Source organism: Sander vitreus, chromosome 5 (genome assembly GCF_031162955.1).
Source record: "Sander vitreus isolate 19-12246 chromosome 5, sanVit1, whole genome shotgun sequence".
NCBI classification, from domain to species: domain Eukaryota; kingdom Metazoa; phylum Chordata; class Actinopteri; order Perciformes; family Percidae; genus Sander; species Sander vitreus.
The window spans coordinates 25261428-25278628 of NC_135859.1; the positions used below are offsets into that span (position 1 = coordinate 25261428).

At 39.0% G+C, this 17201-nt stretch overlaps 2 protein-coding genes across 2 annotated transcripts in view; both read left to right on the forward strand.

The window, feature by feature from the left end:
* Positions 1-587: 587 nt before the first annotated feature.
* cenatac (centrosomal AT-AC splicing factor) lies at positions 588-7543 on the forward strand. The gene is made up of 11 exons (XM_078251224.1): positions 588-902; positions 1188-1354; positions 2513-2611; positions 2698-2764; positions 3709-3771; positions 4240-4307; positions 4413-4527; positions 4634-4664; positions 5433-5534; positions 6062-6194; positions 7097-7543. The coding sequence occupies exons 1-11, from the start codon at positions 786-788 to the stop codon at positions 7215-7217; spliced, it is 1083 nt and encodes a 360-aa protein (XP_078107350.1). The 5' UTR covers positions 588-785; the 3' UTR covers positions 7218-7543.
* Positions 7544-9384: 1841 nt separating this feature from the next.
* Positions 9385-17201, forward strand: part of atosb (atos homolog b) — a 30215-nt gene continuing 22398 nt past the window's right edge. The window contains exon 1 of the mRNA XM_078251226.1: positions 9385-9732. The gene's annotated coding sequence lies outside the window, so the exon portion shown is untranslated. The remainder of the gene's footprint in view (positions 9733-17201) is intronic.

Here is a 17201-nt window from a genome sequence, read left to right on the forward strand (position 1 = left end):
AGCCTAGGCCTATACCTAAAATATTTTCAATGTGTCACATTTGAAATAACTTTTAGCTGTGCACATATTACTGTGAATATCTGACATGTTACGGTTGTTTACATTGTTACTGTGACTTCTGCTTTTGTGATGTCTTTTTTGGCTTTGGCTCTGCATTTAGTTGATCCTGAGTCTCCATGCTTGCCTCCTTTCTGATTTTGGCTCTCAGCTACATGAGAGCTATGAGAGAGGAGCTGGTGGTCAGTGTTTGGTTCTGATACCATAGAGTTTATAACTGGTAAAATAACAATACACTCCTTCTCAGCTGCATTCTCAGTTAAATCATGATTCAAGTACAGAGTCTGATCTTCACTAAATTTCCAAGTAGGAGTCAACATAAAGGCAGCAGTTTCCTGCTTCAGCACAAGCTGCTCTCCCTCCTGACTGGTGCAGAGTTCCTCCTGTTCCTCTTTATTCCTGCAGGCTCCTCTTGGTCCAGACTGTTCACCACTAACATTATATATATATATATATATATCTTTTTTTGTTTTGTTAAAGCAGCACTTGATCTATTGGCATGATAGTCGGAACCATAGATCTATGGTCGGAACAGTTTTACAACAGCTTCCGGGAAGAAACATATCAAGACGGCATTGCTTCCTGTAGTAGATTATTAGCTAGCTTCTTGTGTTTTGCCGGAGTAGATGGATTAGAAAAGAAAATAACGAAAATAAATTATTGGTTTTAGCTCAGAGCCTGCGTCAGTTCAGCTTTAGCATATTTTAGTGTTTTTACACACTTTCTAAATGGGTGCATATTACTGTGCTATATGTAGGCAAACAACATTCAATGGAAAGGGACACATCTTCGGAAAAAATCACCAAAGCAGACTTAGAGTGGTTCTCCTTAAATTTTTAGAAAAGGTAAGTAGGTTAATGTCAATTGATTCTTACTGATTTATAATATATTGAGTATTTGTGCTAAGATTTTGCTGAATTTGACTTATGTTAGTCCGGATGCTAACGTTAGCTGCGAACTGTCACAATCAGAATGTTTATATTGTGTCAATGTCACTGATTTCAGCGCTTTGTTATATTTTAGCTTTAGATTAATAGCGTGTGCTACTTAACAACACGTTTTAAGGTATCATCAGTTTTAAGTAGTGTCACTTTTATGTTCCTGTGTTTGTTTTATCCACTGTCCTCTAGGTGAAAGAAGCTCGCCGAACACTTAAAAAACCCCAAGTAGAAAAGTTTGATTGCACCCAGCACAAGCAGACATTCTGGTGCTACTGCTGTGGGCTTGAAATTGAAAGAAATGTTACAGACGGCAACATGACTGTGCTGTATGGAGGCTTGCTAGAACACATGGCCACGTAAGTTTTATTTGATTAACTTTTATTTAACTTGTTTTGTTTTCACTGACACCCAGCTTCACATCCACCCAGTAGAACCACAGGATGCTCGACACAGAGCACCCTAGGGTTTAAACAGTATCCAGCAAACAGAAAAAAAAACCCATAACTTTTCAAATTGCTTTAATTATTTGTCAAACCACACAATCCACAAGGTAATTGGCAGATGAAATGTATCGTTTGCAAATCCCTCACAGCACACACAATTCTCCAGGGGGGGGTAACGCAGGGTCAACCATGTTTTGACACCCCTGGAGCAGTTTGGGGGTTCCCTGCCTTGCTCAGGGGTACATCTGCAGTGCCCAGGAGGCGCACCTCTCCAGCTGCCACTCCACACTCCATATTTGGTCCGTACAGGGACTTGAACCCCCAACTTGTGTTTGTCATAGTGACTGCAGACAGTATTAAAATCACCAAGTATGTGTACACATACAAGGAATTTGACTCTGTTTTTGCATTGCTCTCAATGAACTTACACGGAAATAGACACATAAGCTAAAAACGACAACAAAGCTGGACAAAATAAGGATAAAGAGGACTATTATGTACACAACTATGTGAAAAAGTAAAGCACCAATGACAAACAATAAAATAAAATTAAAGGTCTTTATACAAGTCAAGTGTTGTATAAGTATATAATCAAAGATCTTTTGATTAATATTACATATGCAATATGTTTTGCTCAGTGCTTCATTAGGCTAATGAAAAAGTACTGTAAGCCAAGGTCAGTGTGAAAACTCAACAAGACATTTACTCATTTTTTTATTGGCTGCCATATTTGTAAAACAGGTATGACTTGAGACATACAGTTTTCATTAATTCAAACATTATGCATTGGTCCTTATCATTAATTGTTATTAAAAACACCCTAAATGCACCCTTGTTATAAGGAAGCAATGTAACTACAGGAATAGTTTGGGGATATCATCTGTGTTGTGTGTTCTAAAGAAAACTTCAGAAGGTTGTTTTTGTCATCTTGACTTGCACATTTTGTGTGCTCATGCTTTTGTCAAACCTCTGTGGACTTGACAAAGTTCTCATACCTATGATGTTGTCCCTTTTGAATTGCTGTGATTAACTGCTTTTGTTTTGACATTTTTAAAATGGGTCTGGTCTCAGCTCAGAACACAGGAAGAATACTCACAAGTTCTGGTGGGACAATAAGGCCGACCCCAAGTTTAGAGACAAGGTCATCATCACAGAGGAGGAAACTGAAAGGTAGGTCTGGTGAGCCAAAAATATATATTATGTAAGTTTGTTTGGAGAGTAAAAGATTCTCTACAAGGCCTTTTTTTTTTTTTTAGATTTAAAGCTGAGGTGGAAAAAGCATTGGAATCATTTGTGGAGAAGGAGGATGAATTCATAACGCAGGTAATGCAAAATCACTCTAAATGAACTTCACATTAACTTTGATAACACCTTAACAACACTAAGAGTCTACAGCCATGCTAGGGGCTCCCACAACATGCTCCCACAGACAATGCTCGCATGCTGATGTTAAGCAAGACACCATCTGAAGGGCTGATGTCATTAGTTTTGGTCATAAACCAAAGTATTGGACAATTAGATACTTTGACCTGATGATCATAGCAGATGAAGTCAGGGATCACCAACGTTTTTACAATTCATCCTCAGAGGGACATGATTGTGCGTTTCAGTTTTCATGGCAATCTGTCTCGCTAGAGGAAAAGTCAGAGGATTAACGTCATTAAGTCATTAGGATACGTCACATGTGTCAAACTCAAGGCCCGTGGGCCGAATCCGGCCCCTTGCAAATTTTTATCCGGCACGCACATCAATTTAGGTTCACAATCAATTTTTGGCGCGTCCAGTTGTGTGCCAAACCAAAAAGACCGGAAACATTGTTGCTGCAATTCACGACACTCAAAGCAGATTCTGGCAGATTTCTGACTTTGAGGCTTGGACATTCCCACAGAACCAGAGATGGAAAATGTCTTTGTTTTGCTGAATTCTATGAGGGCTAAGGAACTTTTTTGCTCACTGTTGTAGGGCTTTATGTCGACCATCTGTAAGTGGAAAGACTATATGAGACATGCAATAATACAGTCAAAGATATTTGACTTTTTCGATTAAATAAATTGTCAATAAACTATACATGTCTGGCCCTTTTTTTTATGTGATTCTCATTTTCCAGTGTGGCTCTTAGTGAAGTTGAGTTTGACATCCCTGGGATACATCATGGATATATGTAGCGGCGGCTGCCAAAGCCGGGCGGTTACAATTCAGAACGGTGGGTATCATCGCTGATAGTAATCTGTTTTTTCTTCTTCTTGTTTTTCTTTATATGACTGCAGCAAGCTGATCACATCCGGGCGCAGGAGAAGCAGCGTCAAGAGGTCCTTCAGTCTCTTTTAGAGGTTTGTTTTCCAAGGATGCAGTGGCAGTATCCATCACTGTGGCCTTGCCTGTTGTTTCTACCTGTATAGTGATATGATTTTGAGTTGCATGTGAGATGGGAAATGCCACCATTCTCCAACTAAATGATTGTAACTGCCAAAGGAGATAACCCCAGATCCCGTTTACCTCTAAATATTGTGGCTGGTGAAATCTTGTATTTGGTGGCTTGGGTGGTTTAGAGAGAGAGTAATTTTCCTTATCAGGGTTATAGTCAAAAATTAAATAAAGCTTTTAGTTCCAAACCGAGATGGGGAAAATGGATTGAAGTTATAAGAGAAAAACAAAGCCACGATTAGAGAGATGTTAATGTTAACACTTGGGGCAAAGCAGTGTGTGGGGATTGTGATAGTCAAAACGTGAGCTGAACCATGATTAGTGCTCAGACTTCCTCTATGAACCACTGTTGGCTTTTCCTGAATCAATGTCAGCGTGAAGCAGAGCCGGAGTCGTTCAATGGATCCAACGGCACAGACATGTCTGCTGAGGATGCTGTCAGGTAACACCGTGTCTACGTACAACATTTGATCCTTTTTGCATTGTCAACAACAGCACTCGAATATACTTTTGTTGTTTTGGGCTCTTCTTTTTGTCTGGGGAACAGCTCTCAATTTGCATCTCAAGGATCAGAGCAGCAGGCAGGGAGCAGCTTTGTCGAGTCAGTGGTCCAAGCACCGCGAGCTGCAACAGGACAAGGCCTGACTTTCATAGGCTATCAGGTAGATGGACAGCTCTTATTAAGAATAGTGGTTGAATTTAATAATGGACTGTTTTTATGTTGTTTGCAATCCCCTCATTTGATCACTTGTTTTTTTTCTGTTACAGGATTCATCAAACATTGGAAATGTTCATACAGGTACAGTAAAATAACGTTATGTAATGGTAAAGAAATACCAAGAGTACAATGGAAATATAATAACAGTAATAATCTTTATTTATAGAGCACTTTTCAAACTCAATGTTTCAAAGTGCTTCACAAAACAAATAAAACAAACCAGCCATTAAAACATCAGGTTTTTAAAACAACAAATAAAAACTATTTGATGTATAAAAACCTGTACAGTGTAGACAAGAAAAGAAATACACATGGAGGGGTAGAACAATGACAGGAAGACCTTGCAACGTATGCCAATCCAATACAAATAGCCTTACAATAAGCACTGCTTCGAAGAAATTGAGTTGAATATTATTTAATTGTATAATAAAATAAAAAATAAAAAAAACGTATGTATAAATTAATACACACAGTATCTCTATTTATAAGAAAGTATTAGTTTTATTTTATATTAATTTCAAGTCTTTATTCAGTGATCAACAGGATTGGATAATAGAAAAAAAAAAAAGTAGCTCCTGGTGTAATTTATGTTCTCAGTGTTGCTAATGGTTTCAACAATCGCCTCATACATGGCCTTAGCTGTGTGTATGTGTGTGATGATTTCAGGTGAAGTGGGGTGAAATTTTATGTTTGAGTTGAATTGTAACCATGTCTAAAGAAATCCTTACTTTGCTAAATTCAACTCTGTTTTAATTTTTCCATGTGTATTAAGTGTCTCTAATAGTTATGAGCTCAGTTCACCTCTTGCGTGTGATTTGAATAAGCATTTAGCCTCTCTGTGTGTCGTAGGTGCCGTCCCTCCTTGGCTCCAGGACGATCCTCTGGAGGGGACCTCTGGAGCTGCAGCTCATCTGGAGATCGGCCCATCGCTCCAAGAGTTCCTCAAACAGAGTAGGAATCTCACACACACACACATTTTTTTTAAGTTGTGGGTTATGTACATTTGTTGTCAGTTGAGCAGTTTGTTTGCTTAAAGAAATGTTCCAGCATTTATGATAATTTCCACGAGCAATTTGTTTTATTAGTTGCTGTCACATCACTTGGTGCTGTGATTTATATGTCTTGTTTTTATGCCTTCATATGCTTGAGGACTTTCTTCTTTGCTGCCATTTGTTGCATCACTGTCATATGAAAAACCACAGCAACATTTAAATTTAGGTACTATTGCTGTACCTTTTTTTTTTATATACATACATACATACATACATACATACATACATACATACATACATACATACATACATACAAAAAATCATAGCACTTAATCAGTATCAACATATTAGGTCTCTGATCTTAATTTTAGCCAGGCTTAATGATATTGATACAAAGGTTATATCCATGTACACTTAAGAAAAAATCTATAACAATCTCTCAAATATTGGAATATAATTGAAATGGCCTCGTATGTCTTTTGCCAGAGGAGCAAGAGAAGCTGAGGAAGCTTCCACCGAACAGAGTGGGCGCCAACTTTGATCACAGCTCGCATACAGACGCCAACTGGCTTCCCTCCTTTGGAAGAGTGTGGAACAGTGGCCGACGCTGGCAGTCCAGGTAAAATCCCAACACTCTTCACTACACCTGAGACCAATATGCAGTTACTACAGCCAAGACTCTTCTCACTCCATCCTATGCATTATACACACATGAAATATGGTTTGATATCCTGTGTTTGTGTATGTGCTGAGATAAGAAAACCTGGAATTCTCAGAATGTAAAATATCTTTGTCTGGTAACTAGCGTAAGTGTGCATAGAAACCTATTGCAGCAGCATATTATAGTTCATTCCAATGGTATTTTTAAGTTGTTTATTTTTTTTTTTACATTGAGTGGTTTTGCCTTTTTAAGTGTACTCCAGTTTTCCTACTTTATAACTGGAAAATATTTGAATACATATGCAACACCACATTATTCATTCATTCATATAGCTGCAAGCTGCATTCTCTGAGTAATGTGTTTATGTAAAAACTAAATATTTAGATCTAGATAGTATAGAAGTAAGACTGTAAGCACACTGGATACAGACTTTTTAGCTACAAGGCGCTGTTGGCTGATAGCCTTGAGTTATATTCCAGCTAACTGAGACCTTTGAAAGCAAAATGATCTGTGCATGACAGTCACCTGCCGATCTAGGAATACCATCCTACCTTTATTTTAATGGCTAAAGACGACTTCCATACTAATGTGATTTATTACTGGTCGTCATGGCAGCAGCACAATACATTTTTTTTATTTTTGTATTTTAAGAGTATTTAACAGTTGCTAATGGAAGCTGCCAAGATTTAAATTCTAAAACACTTTTCATTAAATACAGTTGATCATATTTCATTAGTATATGAGCTAGAGTTTTATATATGGCCCTGACCAAACGTTAAAAAGGCACATCATATTTCATTATTAGCTCAGTAGATTAACTTTATTGGTCTCTGAATGCGACTGTGACTTCTTTTTGACAGACACCAATTCAGACAAGAGGAAGGGCAGACCAACAGACAGAAGAGGAAGAGGGAGCACGGTGGAGACGGGTCAAAGAAAGCGAAAACAACTGTACAGCTGACAAATTCTGACAACACTTAAAACGGAGTATGGTGTGTGAGAATTTGTGAGTGAAGGGATGTATATAGTTTGCAGGATGTGAATGACTTTATACTATATTTCTGAGTAGTTATGCTTGGGCTGACTAGACACCCTACTGTGGCACCCTTCCAAGCAGTAGTGTGTGTGTGTGTGTATATATGAGTGTATATGAGAAATTGTTACAGTTTGTAAAGTTTGCAGTATAGATATTGACTTAGTATATAAGGCAGTGCCTCTTGAATTACTGTTAGAAAGTTACCTTTGATAATTGTGTTTTGTATAAAAACTGTATTGTCCAACATCGCAATACTATTTTTTTTAATCAATTTAATTGTGTACACTCTCTTAATAACACCCTGCTGCACACACTCAAAGATTTAAACCAAATTGGTGCTGCCACTCAATTGGTCACTGACCTGCTCCATTTAATCAGCTGAAATCAGTGACTTCAATCAAAGGCAACTGAGAGAAAAGCCTTTATTAAGTGTTTATTTTATTTTTTTCTGCCCAGATTCTCACAGCAAGTACAGTATTCTGATGAGCAAGATACTGGTTAGACTACAGCTCTTTGAGAGGACAGCATGACAACTGCTCTGGCAAGTAAACAGCAGGGGGCGCCAGCTATTTAACTAACAAAGGACCCTGCTGTGTGATGGAGAAGATTTTATGTTTTTATTAGAGCTGAGTGATTTGTCTCTGTCTAAAATTCTGACCATTTTATATATTTTGCAACCAACCCTTAATGGCAATACACGAATGAAAGCAGCAGTTCTCAGTGTTTCTAAGACCATCTCTTTTTTTGCAGTGAACCTGTACAACCAAATGAGCTTTCATTTCCCTTTTCAGATCATGTTACGTGATGAATTACTGGAAAAGGCTTAAAGGTTGCCTATGCAAATGTTTTTCGCTTTGAGATAAGATGTGATATTATATGTGAAAACAATTATTGAAAATAAGTATTGAAAAAAGTGTATCATATATCTTTTTGTTTCAATCGAATCAGCATTTTAAATGTAGTGCTCTCTAAAACTACAACGCTCCACCTGTTTTCTTATCCTTTATTATAGAAAGAAGGAATTTTGTTTCTATAAGTAAAGCTTTTACCGGATGGGAGGACACAACCAAGAGTCACAAGTGACAGCTGTTCTGCACTTGAGCATAACTTGTAGAGTTGAATGAAAACTTGAAAAGGCATATTTAGCACATATAGGGCTGGGGCCCTAAAAAGCCTTAAAATCCAACTTTTTGTCTACTGCTGTGCTCTTAAGTACATCCATGACAAGTGATTATTTTGATAATGCAGAATGTTGTGGTGCATAAAATGATATATCACTTGATAACTGGTTTTGTGGTAGGTAGGTATAATGATTTGGGTATATTTTCCTGCAATACATAATGATGCATCTAGGATAAGAACAAATACAGAGAGGTGATTTTGCAATGACCATTACTGTGTGAAATATTCAGCGGTTATGACAAAGGGGAGCATCAGCATAGAGATGGATGAAGGGCCAAGAGCCTTACAATATCCTATTCCACTCCCTGAGTTCACAGTCGGCCTTTCTTTTATCTGTACAGGCCTCCTCCTCTCCATGACAAGGTATAATCAGGCCCCAGTGTGTACTGGGTAGATAGGCGTGGAGCTCAGTGCAGCTGCAATGCAATGTGGGAATAAAACGTGTAGCTGATCTATTCTTAGCTGAGTGACAACGGCTAAGGCTGATTCACTACAAACTGAAAAAAATGGGGTTGCCTTGAACATTTGACTACGAATTTAAACGTTGCCATAAACCGTAAATTATGTTTACTACATGTTTATATCAGTGTTGTATAACTATAACATTTTTGCTTTCAGCTATCAGATCATGATTTGCTGTAGGTTTCTGTTAAATAATGAGACGAGCTTGCAGAGCTCCAGCACAACAACCATAGTTTGCACTAAAGAATGGGAGGGGAGAAAACGCACGTGTACTGGGCGTTTCTTAAAATAATCCATAGTCCAATCACGGAGTGGCAATTGTGAATAAATCTGCATGTTTCAAAGAAGGCGTAATCCCTGAGTGCTGATTTGTTAAAAGGAATAGAAGCGACCAATCTCTTAAATGACAGGGGCTCAGCTGGCCGTGAAGCCCCACCTCATTGCAAACCCCGGAAACGACGCTTAAAGGGACAGGAGGAATTTCAGGAAAAGGTTGAAACAACGAAAACAGCTGCGAGCACAGAAAAGACAGGCACGGAGAGGAAGGGACGTAGTCAGCCAACAGCCGAGCTATGTGGCAAGGCAGAGTGGGAGGACGAGACTGAATCTGTCCGATCATTTTACCCATTTAACATCCAGCTAAGGTTGCTAAGGGCTTTTAGCTTCGAAGTCGATTTTCGCTCTACAACGTTAGCTACCTGGAATGCGACAACGCGGCAGAGAGATAACAAACAGGCCAAACTATCAGACGACAGGGACGTTCAGTTCAAGCTGCCAGGCTGTGTTTTTCCTCCTGAGTCCACCTCTTTTTGTTAGGTAAGTAACGGCTCCGAAATCTTGAAATTTGACTAGCTAGCTACCTCTTAATCTTCTGCATTGTGTGAACTTTAATGATAGATGGAAATTGAACAAAGGTACTGGCAATTTTGTAATTCCTGAATGCTTACAGTTAAAGGTTTACACTCTGAACATGCAGGTTGTAACAGTCATCATTTTCTCAATAATAATCTGAGCAAAGAATGATTGGAATTCAGCCTAAACCATCCGATGACCTGACAGTAGCTTGCAGGGAGTAGGGGGCGTTCCCCTGCTTTGTCTGCCTTCTTTCTTTATGTGTGTGTGCGTACGAACGTGCATACAGTCTGCGGTGGTTAGGGACAAAGTGATAGAAATCCCAATGTATTACACAAACATCCGTGATGGTGATTGTGTGTGTGTGTGTGTGTGTGTGTGTGTGTGTGTGTGTGTGTGTAATCATAATGCATGTTTAAATATTTGATTTTGTTAGCTAGATAGCTGCACACTCATGCCCTCCTGGCATTGTGCATATATGGGTTGTGCAGGAAAGAGGGGTCAACCTGCACTAGTGTGTGTGTGTGTGTGTGTGTGTGTATATGTGTATATATGTGTGTGTGTATATATATATATATATATATATATATATATATATATATATATATATATATATATATCTGTGAAATTATGACTATAACTCAGCGGGTGGAGTGATGATGATCAGTGGATATCACTGAGTGCTGTGGGTGTATTATTCCCTTGGATTGCATTTGGGAGTTGCATTGCATCATGCAGTGAATGCAGCATTGATGTTGGAACTAAAGCCTTGTTACAGTAATATAAAATCTATAAAGTTTTAGAGTAGAATCAGTTATTACAGTGTTATTATGCTGAGCTGCAATACATTGACATGTACACATTAGGCACAAGTGTGTGAGGTCACACTGAATCCACATCACCCATACAGCACACATGCATATCAGCTGCCTCACATGTATGTAAATAGAAGATTTCTGCACACACACACACACACATATACATACATTGCTGCAGCAAACCATCTGCACAGCCACCCCCCACCTCTGCCTGGGAGAAACCAGTAGGCTTTGTCCTCAGCTGAGTGTGACGTCATGTGCAGATCTTTTCTGTAACCAACCCTGAAGGCGAGGTGCATGTTGTTCCGCAGGCCTGGGTCCTTGGTCTGGGCTTGTCCCGTGTACAGTCACTCTTTGACTTAAGTTCCCAAAGGCTAAAACACACTGGGAATAATAAAAAAGAAGAAATGAATTCAGTTTATTTAGGTGAGACAAAGAAACTTAGAAAATCATCTCACATCAAAGGAAAAGGAAAAGGAAGGAAGGGAGGGAACAATTAAAAACTCAGCAAGAATGAGTGTTTTTGCATGGAAAAAAACCAACGCCAGGAATCCCGAGGGATGACTGACTAAAACCTAGTGTATGCTTATATGCTTACTGTCCAGCCAAGTAGCCTACCTTGAGTTAAGCAGTGTGGTCATGAGTAGTCATGTGTTTTCTCATGATAAAATATGGAGCCATCAGTACCTAGTTAGGCTATTTAGAAGACTACATTATGTACACTTTATTCTGTCTGAATAGATTAGGCACATACTAACAATGTTACAGCCTCTGTCAAACATTGGCATGCAAGTGGCTCTTCTTACCTTGCCTGCAGTTCAACTACAGTATACAGTTTATTACATTTTTAGTGTGTGTGTGTGTGTGTGTGTGTGTGTGTGTGTGTGTGTGTGTGTGTGGAAAGTGGGGGTGGCTATTAAATGCTTTGAGCTCATCAAGGCTTGTTGTTAGTCCTCCAATGTGTCACTGCAGGATTTGATGTCAGAGATTACAGATGATTATGTGGGTTAGATCCAGTTCTCAACACTTCCCTTTGCTATATTGTGTGTGTGTGTGTGTGTGTGTGTGTGTGTGTGTGTGTGTGTGTGTGTGTGTGTGTGTGTGTGTGTGTGTGTGTGTGCATGCATATGTACTGTATTTGTGTATTTTAAAGAGCTAAATTACATCTTAAATAAAGAGCTATTTAGCAATTGTAATAAAAATAGTTAAAATAAAAGTGTTAGATTTAAGGGTAAGAAAACACATTACATATAACAAATACAATTGTATAAGTGTTTGTCACTGTGAATACATGTTTCATAATACATAGCCTTAAGCCATCACCAAGAACCAGTGCTGACTGGTAGACTAACACAGAACAATGTCTCTCTTGTCCTAAAATAAAATAATAAATAATAAAATGCTATGAAATACCTTGTTCAGCCCAGGGACAGGCAGGTTAAGATTAAAGGTACAATTAACAAGAGGACAGGTCAGAGACAACATCAACTGTGTTTGCTTGTATTTTCACCCTAATGAGTCCAAATGTCCCCACACTAAAGACACATATAAGACAGCCTCCAGAGTGAAGACGTTTTTCCAGCTGTCACTTTTGCAAAAGGCTGTTGTAAGTACATAAAGTCATAGTCATATTTCCTAATAACATCCTTTTCCCAAAAAAGCACCTGTGCAGCTTTGACTGGTAACCTTGAAACCCTCACCTCGGGTCTTTACACATTCACACCAACTAAACCTAGCTTCAGGGTTACCATTAAAGGTCAGTTAGTCCACTTAACAGTCTGTCTATAAGAGGAAGTGGTTAGTCCTCTTACAAACCTGCAGGTTCCATATGTTTGCAACTGTGTTCTCCTAGCTCCTGGCTTACTGTGGTTAATACATTTACTAATTAATAGGGCACTGAAGGGAATGTCAATAAATTCAAGGATGCTTGGAATAAGTAAGCATTGGGAGACTATTTTAAATGTGGTGGAGTGTCTAAGTGTATTGACAATTAGACCCAACACAGCAATGCAATAATGGAATGAAAACTCAAAATAAGAAGTAGTCACCTAAGCAGTATTTTTAAGGATTGATCAATTTGAGGAATTTAGTGTGGTACTTCTAAAAGTCCAATCTAAGTGGCTCAAACAGTCCACTTCTAAGTGGCTCAAACAGTCCACTTCAGCCATTGATTGAATGTCATTTTAATGATACGTCTGATTAACCTAGCAAAGGGTAAATACTGCTTGTTACATGCTGGAGTGCCTAAATATTGGGACAGAAAACAATGAATGAAAAAGTAAAAAGGAAGCCACAAACTCATTATTTGATGAAGTATTTATTTAGAAATGTTTCATGCACACGATATCACCCCATTGAGGATCAGTGGGCAGCAGTACAATACCTGCAGAATGCAAATATTGAGAACTTGCTAAAAGCTAATGGCTAAAAACTGGTTAATATCCAGTACTATTTTATGTATCATGTTTCATTAATGGTAGAAAACCAGCATCACACCTTTTGAGAGCCACTTTGGAACTTTGTCTCCTGTCAAGTGCTCCATATTTGTTTTGGGTGTTTGGTGGCCTCGTCTATAGTAGCAGCCTGCTCAACTTTATTCAAAAACGGCTGACAAGAGAGAGAGGAAGATGGCATGGCGTCAGTACCAGCCTCTGAATAAATCAACATGGTTTGACATTACACTCTGAGAGACAGAGCGCTGTAAAATCCAGTCCTGTACTGTGTGGGTATGTGAGCTGTTGCAACAAATGAGCTGTTGCAACAAAGATGAAAGATGTCTAAAGTTCAGTGCTCGTAAGTAAGTGGGTTGAGTTTTATACTTAATCCTAATGAATGACTTGGTATACACATACAAAGGCTAAATATAATTCTATGTAGACTGTGAGCTATTTATTTTGTTAATGTGGCTTCCATACGAGCCCTAGAATCAATGAGTAGATGTTGGAAGGCAGGTGTCTCTCTATGCATTATATAGGTCAACACAGAGCTTATCAAGCTAAGACCTGTTCACTCTCTGCCCCTCTCCCTCTCATCCTTGTCTTGTTCTTTCTGTCCATTACTCTCCAGTATGTTGCCATTTGTCCTGTTCCCCTCGCCTCGTATCAAAGCCCTCTTGTCTGTCTGTGTTGCTTTTATCCCCATCTCTCCATCTTGCAGAGACTTGAGTATGTATGACAGGCTTGGGCGTTTGCATGCATCATGTGTCACTAAAATTGACTTTCATACAGAATGAACAAAAAAACGTTTTCCTTTGGGATAGCTGTGCTATCACTCTCGGAAATTGACTTAATAATATTATTTAACATACTATATTTGTGTGTTTCAATTCAATTTTTTTTTTTTCTAACACACATAACACACATAATTTGCAGGCCTAAAAAGCATTAGTACGTTTCATGTCCTCCCAAAGAGAGCTGGGGTGTCCACCTTCAAGGCCTGCAAGGCTGTACGTGCGTGCATGTGTGTGTGTGTGTATTTTCCACAGAGAAGCCTCAGAGAAGTGAGGGCTAATCACACGGTATGCCTACAGAAAATAGTGGAGGCCTGAAGCCTTTTGTTTTTCATTGGGGCATATCTGTGTCTTTATTTGTATGCTCACGGTTGTGGTGCATTAGTGTGCCGTAAATGTTTTTGTTTGTGCCTGGCCGGTCTTGTGCGTCTTATCAGATCCAGGGAACGGTTGAGCCGGAGCATTTTTGTCCTAACTGCTCTGGCTGAATCCTTGGCAGGATCCCTTTCTGCTGTGGCCCAATGTAACAAGCAGAGGACACCATCAGTGTTATGACACAGTTGGGAAGCAGTCAACAGATTGGCTAAAGAAAATCACCCTTTACACAAAGTCAAATTATGATCAATATACTGTATGGTAGAGTGTACAGTGGCAAGCTATCTCAGAAGATTGTTCTCACAGTGTGATGAACTTGTATACCAATTTCATCACACATGAAACTACTATTCATTGGCGATAACTCGCCAATGAATAGTAGTTTCATGCGCTGCTTTGGTGTGTGCTAATTCAAAGAGTCAGTCTTTCATGCAGAGATGCATGTCTACATTTAACTGAAAGATTTTTGCATGTAATTAGATACATTTGTGGCTTTATACAAATAAATATTGTCAAGACACTTTTCATAAAGAGCAGGTCTAGACCATGTCCAACTTATTTAGGTTGCTTGTTTTTTTTTAGGTGCTTCTGTTTTATTTATAGTTTATAAATAAAAACTCATATATATAAACTCATATTTGGATATGAGTGTGTATGTGTCCAGCCCTGCCAACCACAGAGTAGCAACTCTTGTGGTACCAAAGCTTGTCAGTATTAACCGCTGCTTAACAAGCACACACATTTACTGTATGTGTGTTTATGTTGGACTGATCTCAGGATTAATCCTAGCCAGACCTCTCTCTGCCCTTAACGCCCTGCAGACCAAAATGGGTGAGCTGCTCTCTGTATATGTGTGTGTCTATAAGCATGCATGTGTGCAAGCTTCACTGGTATTTTAACACTTGTCCTTAAGGTCATTGTAAAGTTGTGCATTGTTTTCTCCACTTATTCTGCTGTTGTAAAATGATCACACACCTATATGGAGTTATATTCCTATCTTTATTCAAGAGCGCATTATTTCAATTTGAGAGCATTTCTCACTGATATTACGTTCAGATTTTGTATCCATACACCTTCAAATAAACTGATCTCTAACTGCACGTTCGACCGTAATATTCTCCACCATGCACTTTGCCTAGTAAACATTCATCAGGTCAGTTGGCTAAATAGTAAAAGTATGCCCTGGTTAGGTATTAGTGAGCTACGTAGTAAAGCAAGTGATTTTCTTTATTTCCATTTCAATGCCCAGATGGCAGGCTGGACTACATTCAGCCACTACCAGTCTGAGTGGTGCAGCACCACCATGCTGTGCGAGTTCCCCAAGCATGAAAGTAAAAAAAATTAATTGATTTAAACTGAAGGAAGATGAACAGAAAAGAATACCCAAAGACCAGGAGAATGGGGGAGGGGAAGAAACACACATATTGAGGTGAAGAGACAGAGAGCGAGGTAAAAAGACAGGCAGCTGAATTCAAGGTGGTGAAAGAGGGAGAGGGAAGGGAGAAGCGCTGGAGAAAGAGAGAAGGCTTTATTTCCTGTCCTCCATGAATAGGCAACATATTTCTCTGGAACATTCCATCCTCTGAGCTGGCCCGGCCTGTCACCAAGACTCAGTGTGCCACACTCCTCCCCATCTTTGCATTTCTTCCCATTGCACTCTGTCTCTTTCCTTTCTCCTTGTACATGTCAACCATTATTTGATTGTGTCCTTCTCTTGCCTTTCATTACCATCTTCCCTCAAAATTCTTTTTGTCCAAACTTTTCTGACCAGACACTGAAATGCATCACAGAGTAAACCTCTGCTGTGAGTGGGAGGATTAGATATTCCATGTGGGCTAGGTGGCGATCAAATATTAGAAATTAATATTTGACTATTCCTTGATGGATTCGTGTTGAAAGGAAAACTGGATTGAACTTGATTTCATCAAACTTTAATCATCTCTCTGAGAAAATTCAATTAAAGCAATCGATTACAGAATACACAACAGAAAAGTTTCCACACTTGGAGAATCTTGTCATGAATGGTGGAAATGATTGCAGAAGTGGATGGAGAGGCATATTTGGTAATGGAAAAACAAACAAATTATTTCAGGAATGCTTTATTTGGACAGTCCTATGTCCCATGTATATTTCCTGCATCTGCCTGATTTAAACCTAACCCCAAAATGTATCAACAGGTAGCTGGTCAAACATTCCCCATCCAGAAAAAGTTCATCATCTAGTTCATATCTAGAAATGTAAATAAAGCATCCACTTTGTATGGCAAACAACCTAAAGGAACTGGCTATCTGATGATGGTAGAGTTTTGGTTGTGGGAGTTTGGGTGTGGTTATAGCAGTCAAACTGCCAGGTAAGCATCTTATTCAGAGGTCCTGTTCTACTATAAAATCCAGTTGCTTGCAGCCGAAATGTTGAAAATAGAAAGCCGTTAATGTTATTACCATGTGGTGACACATACTGAGTCTGCTAAAAATAGAAAGTGAAGACTAAGACAAAAAGCATGTGCTGTGAGTAAGTCAGGAATTACAATGGGAAGGGTGTTGTAAAAATGGCTTTAATTTATGATGACAGGCCAAAGGGGGTCAACAAGTTAATTTCACACAATGATGGTTGTTATTGTAGACATTGGCATTCCTACAATATGTCTACCTTATTACAGCATACTAATACATTTAAATGCTACAGTAAAACAAACCATCGGTGCTTTTTATATCCTTGTAGATATTAGCTGTAAAACCTGCTTCTGCAAACACTGGAGCTTTGTCGATGTCCATTGTTTGGCTGCTGCTGGCTCTCATCACTTACATAAGAGTTGCAAACCTCTTTAACACGTCTCCACGTCTTTCACTTTCGTAATAGAAACAGACACCAACACACACAAGGTTCCATGCCTCTTTAAATATGTTCAGTTGAGTGTGATACTAAAGAGCCCCCCCCCTTTACACATGCACACTTTCCTTTCCCACCCTTCCTCCACCTCCCCTCTTCCTCTCCTCTTTTTTGTTGTCTCC

Coding starts and splice junctions, on each gene's coding strand:
- cenatac (XM_078251224.1), top strand. CDS start 786: ATGGGTGCATATTACTGTGCTATATGTAGGCAAACAACATTCAATGGA. Junction 903..1,187: donor TCCTTAAATTTTTAGAAAAG/GTAAGTAGGTTA, acceptor ACTGTCCTCTAG/GTGAAAGAAGCTCGCCGAAC. Junction 2,765..3,708: donor AGGATGAATTCATAACGCAG/GTAATGCAAAAT, acceptor ATATGACTGCAG/CAAGCTGATCACATCCGGGC.